The sequence below is a fragment of the Atta colombica genome, unplaced genomic scaffold, assembly GCF_001594045.1.
Source record: "Atta colombica isolate Treedump-2 unplaced genomic scaffold, Acol1.0 scaffold219, whole genome shotgun sequence".
NCBI lineage: Eukaryota > Metazoa > Arthropoda > Insecta > Hymenoptera > Formicidae > Atta > Atta colombica.
Genome location: NW_017259315.1, coordinates 669,491 through 677,172, shown reverse-complemented (window position 1 = coordinate 677,172; position 7,682 = coordinate 669,491). Strand labels below are relative to the sequence as shown.

The 7,682-nt window shown below is 33.7% G+C and overlaps 1 protein-coding gene across 2 annotated transcripts in view; it reads left to right on the top strand.

Annotated features, from left to right (window-relative positions):
- The window catches only part of LOC108687855 (microphthalmia-associated transcription factor), a 102,053-nt gene extending 94,805 nt beyond the window's left edge, over window positions 1-7,248 (top strand). For both annotated transcript variants that reach the window (XM_018193862.1, XM_018193861.1), the window contains exon 7: window positions 5,166-7,248. In XM_018193862.1, the coding sequence (XP_018049351.1) occupies window positions 5,166-5,408 (243 nt within the window). In that variant the 3' untranslated portion in view covers window positions 5,409-7,248. The remainder of the gene's footprint in view (window positions 1-5,165) is intronic.
- The last annotated feature ends 434 nt before the right edge of the window (window positions 7,249-7,682 follow it).

The window sequence follows — 7,682 nt, the reverse complement described above, 5'->3', positions numbered from 1 at the left end:
TAAATATTAATTTAATTTAATTATTTTTATTGTAATTATTATAATTTCCACTTAAAAGAAACTGACTATTTTTTGCTTCGTTATTCATTAATATTATTCGAAGTGTTAATTTTTCGATATATACATAGCAACTAACATTTCATCTGGCAATTTTATATGTACTTATATTGGCAATGGATTATTGTCCCGAATAATAAATTGCGGCTTATCGCAGTCTGGTCGTATAAATCGCCCTCATTTGTTTTGCTTGTCATTACGATGTCGCTCCGAGCGAAGAAGGCGAATTTTTGGGATAGCCGTCGGCGTTGATCGCCATCATCGTTGCTCTTTAGGATGCCCGATGACGGAGATATCTTGTGAGATTAGCGCGGCAAAAGTTACCGTTGAATTAATGGAGCAGATAAGGTCGCGCGCGCATGTACATACGAGGTTTGACATGCGCAACTTCGTGATGTGATTAAGAACTTTTCAAGTTCTGATAACGATGCACTTCGACGACAAAGATCTTTGACAGATTTGGGCTTCTTAAAGAGGTCATGTCATTAAGGAATATGAACAGAGAGAAAGAGAAGTTATTAACATTTTTATTACGTTACTGACAGTGGCGCAATTGATGTCCGCCCATATCCACAAAACTTTTAATAAGTCTTTTTTTTATTCCATTCTTTGTGAGCTGTATACGGTGTAATAAGTTGAAGTGAAGCAAACATATATTTATTTCACTTTAACTTATTGCATCGTGTGCACCAATTCTATTCATTTTATATGTGATGTAGAAAAGGATGATTGTTGTGTGCATTGACGTTATTATAATTTACTTTCGCGCTCGTCGCCCTTTTGGAAACATTCGGAGTACGCTGCGACGCGCGAGATAATGAAGGAGACACGAGATGACATACCGAGAGAAGGATGAGTTAAATTATTGTTCGAGATAAAGTTCCGTCGGGGCGTAAGTAGTCTGACAAGCAGCTTCCTCGCGGTTAGAGAAATTTAAACATTGATAACGTCCCGCACCGCGATTCGCGCGACGAGTTCCGACTAAGGCGAGAGAAGTGTCTCGCGTATTGCACAGAGGAATTTTACCACGACACTTAACCATTGCACTGGTTTGCTTAACGTTAATTTCGTCCCTCGATTTATCTTACGCGAAATGTAAACGATGTCGTACAAATGTGCCTCAGATAACAATGAATTATTTTTAGAAAAAATGCAAAGATAGAATATGTATATTTTGAAATAATACATAAGATATAGATACATAAGATATAGATAGGATTATCTCTAAACTGGCAACGATATCACTAATCCGTCGAGCAATGAACTTACTCATGTGAATTTTGTGAATTTTTCTTTGTGTAGAATATTAGTACTTGATTTATTAAGTCTGTTTTTAACACTTTTGACATTTCAAGCCGAAAATTTTTTTGCTTTCAAGTTATATAAAATAATAATTATTTAGATCCAGTAACTGGGTTTGAAAAATTATTATTAAAAAATATATTGTTATGGATATTTGAACAATTTAAAAAATATCAATTTTTAAAAAGTGTTTCCAAACTTTTGATTTGAAGTGTAAGTAGAGATGTTATTATCAGACTTAAAATAAATCAAGCATAGACGCATTTACAAATGAAGAATTATTATTAAAAAACATTTTATTGATCTGGATATTTAAGTAAGTATGTAGTTCTAAAAATATCAATTTTTAGAAGGTGTTTGCAAACTTTTAGCCTGGAAATGTATATTCGGACTTCTTACTCAATTCGTTATTTTATGTTGAAACGAAACGTTACACAGTTTGCGAAAAATGGTTCTTACTTTGGCAATGAATTATTTCTATTAGAGAAGGCACAGTACGCGCAAAGGATTTATGCAATGCTTCGTTTTGAAATTGTATAATTGCAAACGTAATTGCACACGCTAAATCCGCACGCGCCTGAATGTCGTGCAAAATATTTACTTTTACCACCGGCATCGTGCGTACGTCCGCGGGTGCGCCAATTCTTATCGTCTCGTCTGCCTCTTATCGTACGTGCTACCTCACACGAGACTTATATCTTTTATCTTGCATCTCGGCGCGTATATCTTCGCGAGAAGAACACGGCTGCGCGCCACTCCGATGTTGGGACAAAGGATAATCGCCGAATGAGCTGTAACGTCAGAAACCGCGTTGCGCAACAGCACGCTGCGGCATTTTTTCATGCAAATTTAACACCCTCCGCGCCGTTCAAGTACACGGCGGTTATATAAATAGGTGCTTGCGATCACTTCGAAATACCGCGAAATATCGCGTCAAATATGAAATCAAATATGAAATACGAAACGTGGTCGCCGAATCAGAGATTTATATTATTAAAACAGATAAAAAACACATTCTGCGGCTTTCTCTTTCTTCAAAATTGTGTGCCATTATTTATATATATATATAATTTCCGAATTTATAGAAATTAACAAAAGATTAATAGGATCATCAAATTAAAAAAAAACAATAATTTGATTGAAAGCCGATAGAAATCAAACACATTTTGACGAGTAAAATAAATAATAATTAATTAAATTTTAGTTAATTATTGAATCACACGATTGGGTCATCCTCACACAATTTCTTTTTTTTTTAATACTAATAACACTTAAAAATAAAAAATAATCTCTATCCTTTGCTTTTTATTAATACAAATATTTAAAAAACAATTACAATTAATACAAATATTTAAAAAAAATGTTAAAGTATATATGTAGAAATCACTTAATTTTTATATATTTTTGTAGAATTACTTACTTATAGAAGTGTTGAAAATTAATCTGTGACACGAATGACTTATTATATGTAATAAAAGATCGGAAAATTATCCTATGTATTTGGTATTTTGGCTCAATTTCGAATCTATTGTTATCTAAAGTAATTATATAGGGTGAAGCTGTTCTTGTAAAAGTAGAAAATATAGAATAAATTTTTTTGTACAAATATTTTCAATAATTTTTTAATAAAATTTTTTTAGTAAAATTAATGTATTATTTGAACTTTTATTTCATTATTTTGAAATATATTAAATCCAGACTGATATAGAAATAGCGATGAATAGTCAGATTAGATGAAATCAAGTAGATTGTGATAAAGAATATGCATATTTAATGTATATTCAAATAACTTGATTTCTTCAAAGATAGACGCTATAACAAAAAATTTTATTCTATATTGTCGACTTATATATTTTTACATGAAGAAGTTATCTTTCCAATTGTATCATCTTTCCTGTATATACATGTACATAAAATGTATATTAAAAAATTGAAAAATAACATCACGCTCTCTATCGCATTTGATGATTGGATTCTTCAAATTTGAACTCTAATGTCAGTCACAGTCGGTAGAAATTATATGAATGAATTTATAAAAATCTTCAAGAAACGTGTTTTACAAATGTTGTACTAAATTTAACTTTGTCCTATAGTTTCTTTTATTTGGTATTATACGCAATGCGAGTCTCATTATACATATATAATTCATACAAATTCTCGGCGTAGCAAAGACCGGTAAGTAATCCGACGAATTAGTTGCATCTATAATATAACGGCAGGCGAATTGAATCACAGTCGTTTGCACCTGAAATGCGATTGGAAATTAATTCCGGTTCTAGTAAGCCGACCCGTCTGTGACTTTGCAAAGTTACCATCGGAGTTAACTGCGCCTGGCAGAGAAACAGCTTCAATCAGCTTACTTCGATAGTGTACAGAGATAATGTAGATGGTTAAGCTTTGATAATATCAAATATTTAATTTCTCAAATCATTTAAAATCGAAAGAAAGTGATCAATCTTATGTTTCTAATTTTTTTTATTGTTCCTTACAGAAATCTAATACTAAAAGCTAATGATTAATTATATATTTTGAGTATTAAAAACATTTATTCACTACTTTTAATTTTCCATCTGCAATCATATTTTTACTCTCTCATTTACAATCTGGGTCTTTTTTGTCCAGCTCAAGCTTTTTTTTACTCTACACTAAAATTTTCTACTCTACACTAAAATTTTATTTACTTTAAAAAAAATTCAGGATTATTTTTCAATACCTTTATTACATTACAAAATAATTTAATTTAAAATGTTAAAATTTTTATTTAATAAAAATTGAAATTTGAGCAAAAATAGGACGGAATTTCGTTTGCCTCAGATTCCGGTCGAAAAGTTTAAAAATAAATAATTTCTAATATTAAATAGATCAGTATTAAATTAAATTTCTGTAAGAAGTTTTTATTGAAAACTACATTTTATCATATTTAATTTTCTTATTTATTATTCTGAGAAAAAATGCACTAAATTTTAATAAACGTTTGTTTGAATATTTAATTTCATCATAAATATTTACTAAATAAAAAATGTTAAATAAAATTAATTATTCTTGTCTATCAAATAAACATATGTTTACATTTAATAAATGTTCAGCTAATACTATTGGGTTGTCCGGAAAGTTCGTGCCGACTAACCTATATAATTTAATAAATGTATATTAAAATTTAAATTTTCTGCGTTTCAATTTTTCTTCAACATCGGCACGAACTTTTCGGACAACCCAATATATTCAGTCAAATATTTATTAAAAGTTAATACATTTTTCTATCACTGTACTCTTACATTTTTAAAACTGATTGCTTAATTAAATGAATACTTCTTTCATCTTTGATTTTTATCTAATAACTTTCTACATTATTTATTTTCTATCGATTGAAACTTTCTACATTATTTATCATTCATTTTGCCACAAATCTCATCATATCCTGTCATGTACACAAATAAGTAGCAATAAACGTTCAATATTGCTTGCACGTAAATTCATCTTCCGCATTGCATATTATTAATCAATGTCGAATGTGTTCAAATATAAACGTATTATCCATTTTCGCTTTCACTTGCGATGACTTCATCGGCACACTGATCCTACATTTTCATGAAAGATTGACAGTGCAAATACCTTCTATTTTTATAATGGATTTCCAGCGTATTCGTTCCTATATACTTTTCATGGATCTCACATTCGGAAATACTCATCGGACTCTCATCTTTCCTCGCACGCCTCGCATCCCATCCAAGTTCAGGCCCGATTATCCGAGTTCGAATTGGCACTCGGTACGTTTTACAGGACGTCGAATGTTTTTTCTGCCGTAGATGCCGGATCTGACGGTGGCGGAGGAAGCGACGAGTCTGAGCATGTCGCATCTCGAAGACCTCATGGAGGACGACACCAGCGGGCCAGTGCATAGTGGCGACCCGATGCTGTCGTCGCCGCACCTGCCGCCGTTGAGTCCACCTGCGACTGGCTGTCATCACGGCTTAACTGACGAAGACACCCTCGGCAGCCTGGCGGTGACCACGTCGAATTCCTCGTCCGACATGGACATCGTCGCGTAGTTGAAAACCACCGTTGTCCATCAGCTTCGCGGTGATCGAAGTCGACTCTCAAAACTTGATCGCATTGGATATTTTCCGATCGTTCGTTTGACCGAGGTGATCGATTTATATTTGTGCGCAAGAGAAAAAGAAAAAAGAGAGAGGAATGGTATAAGACGTGATGTGCGAAAGAGAAAGAGAAAGAAATGGCACAGGATGTGATGTACGAAATGCGACTTAAAGGTAGCAGGCTGTTGCGAAGTCGTAGATTCTTATCATGGAGGGATGAAAAGAGAATTCACTCGCGGCGTCAATTGGATTTTATTGGAGTCACCGCACTCTGATGCAGATTTATCTAAAACTAGTCATCGACTCGGTCGGGAAGGAGGATCAACAAAAGAAATGAAGAAAAATAAGCGTGGGCCGGATGTTGCCGTGGAGAGGATTAAAAGAGATTGTTCCGAATGTTGCGAATCGATCCATTAGGCAATTTTTGAGCAAGAAATATTGATGATCCTTTTAAATTCCGACGACTTGATTGAATATGGTACGAAAGATAATTATATAGACAAATCTAGAAGACTGGAAACCACGGTTAAAATGTTCCCATGGGGATGTCACAATAGTCGACACACTATTGATTGCGAATATATACTCATCCTTGAAAACCTACCAATTATCACAACATTTGGTCCCCATAAATCACCAAGAACATATCTAATGATTACTTTTGCAATATTACCTCTCCCCCTTCTCTTTCCCCGGTCATCTAATGTGTCATTAATGACCGGTTTGGATATCTCTTTATTAACCATGGGTAGCGTTTTCGGAGATCACTTCAAGCTGGGAAATCACTGAGAAGGTCGTAGAGAAAATTGCTGCGGCGAGAATGTGTCAAGTTCGCGTTCTTGAGACGAACGTTTCTCGGGTTGACGACAAGAACTCAAGAGGCGAGACATCGGGCGTTTTCGGTCGGTCTGGCCGGCCAACTTCGGGGTCTCTTCAAGTGGCGGTGAAAGTCGTCATTGTCGGACGACGATGAAGAGTAGTTCAGGGTCGTCCCAATTGCGAGAAACGGAGAGCTCCCTGTCACGATTCTACGAACGGCTGGCCGTTACACGGATGGAATGCGTGACGTCTTAGCGTGCATTATATATTATGTCAGTGCCACGAAGGATGCGCTCCTGCTGCGCTTCAAGACGAGTCTAAACGTTCGCGCGAGTTGCTGTTGTCTCATCAGCGATATCACGTTACATATTACTCGGACAATGACTTCGGGATCATTGACGAAGGACGAGAACGACTTACTCATAAAAGTGTTAGCTGTAATAGTAGTTCACTATATGATATTACTTAATCGTCGAGCAATTATTTTCATAAGTTGCGAGCGTGTTCATGAAACGTGCCGAGAAAATAGAATTCCAATATGGAATATTTTTAATAAAAGAGTTTCCGAGATTTTCTCCCGATATCTTCGACAGACGAAATCGGTGAAACGTACAATCGCACGGTATAATGTTGCTTTTGGTAAAGTTATATAAAGTTATGAAATATGAAGTCTGCTGAGAAGACAGCTTGAGAATAGTTAAGAATGAATTTCAGGAGTAAGTTGCATTACGCGCGAAAAATATTCCACTACGAAATGAAGAAGTGGAATATTGACTGCAATATTTTAGGTTCTATTTAATCTTCGATTTATTAAACATAGCAATAATATCCAAGTGCCTTCATAAAAAGAGTCAAAGAAGATATTTTCGGAAATATATCCTTCGATTTCAGTATTACAACGCGCATACGTATGTTTATAAAAAAAGCAATATCAAAATTTCTTATTCACGTACATATAGGGATTTATTAATGACCTTGGTAGCAATCTTTAAAATTTCGTATAAATTCATATTTTTAATTGATGTGGCCTTTCTTTATTACATACAATTTCTTTCTTTACATACGATATATCGAAGGATCATCAGTGACCGCAATTTATTTTACGCTGAAGTAAATACAAACTTTGGATATATTTGTCATATTTTTGTATTCAAATGACTTAACAAAAGTTAAAAATAATAATGCTTTTCTCTTAAAAAATTAATATACTTAAAAAATTATTTAAATAAGAATCTGAAGATTTTAGCCAATATTTAATGTTTCGGCTTTTAGTATTTTTATTGAGTTAATAGCTGAACAAAATCAATAATGTTAATTTCGGAAATAATAAAAATTACATAAGCTGGAATCACTGATGATCTTAAATATCAATCAAATATCAGTTTTCAAGAGTTAAAACTATTCTCC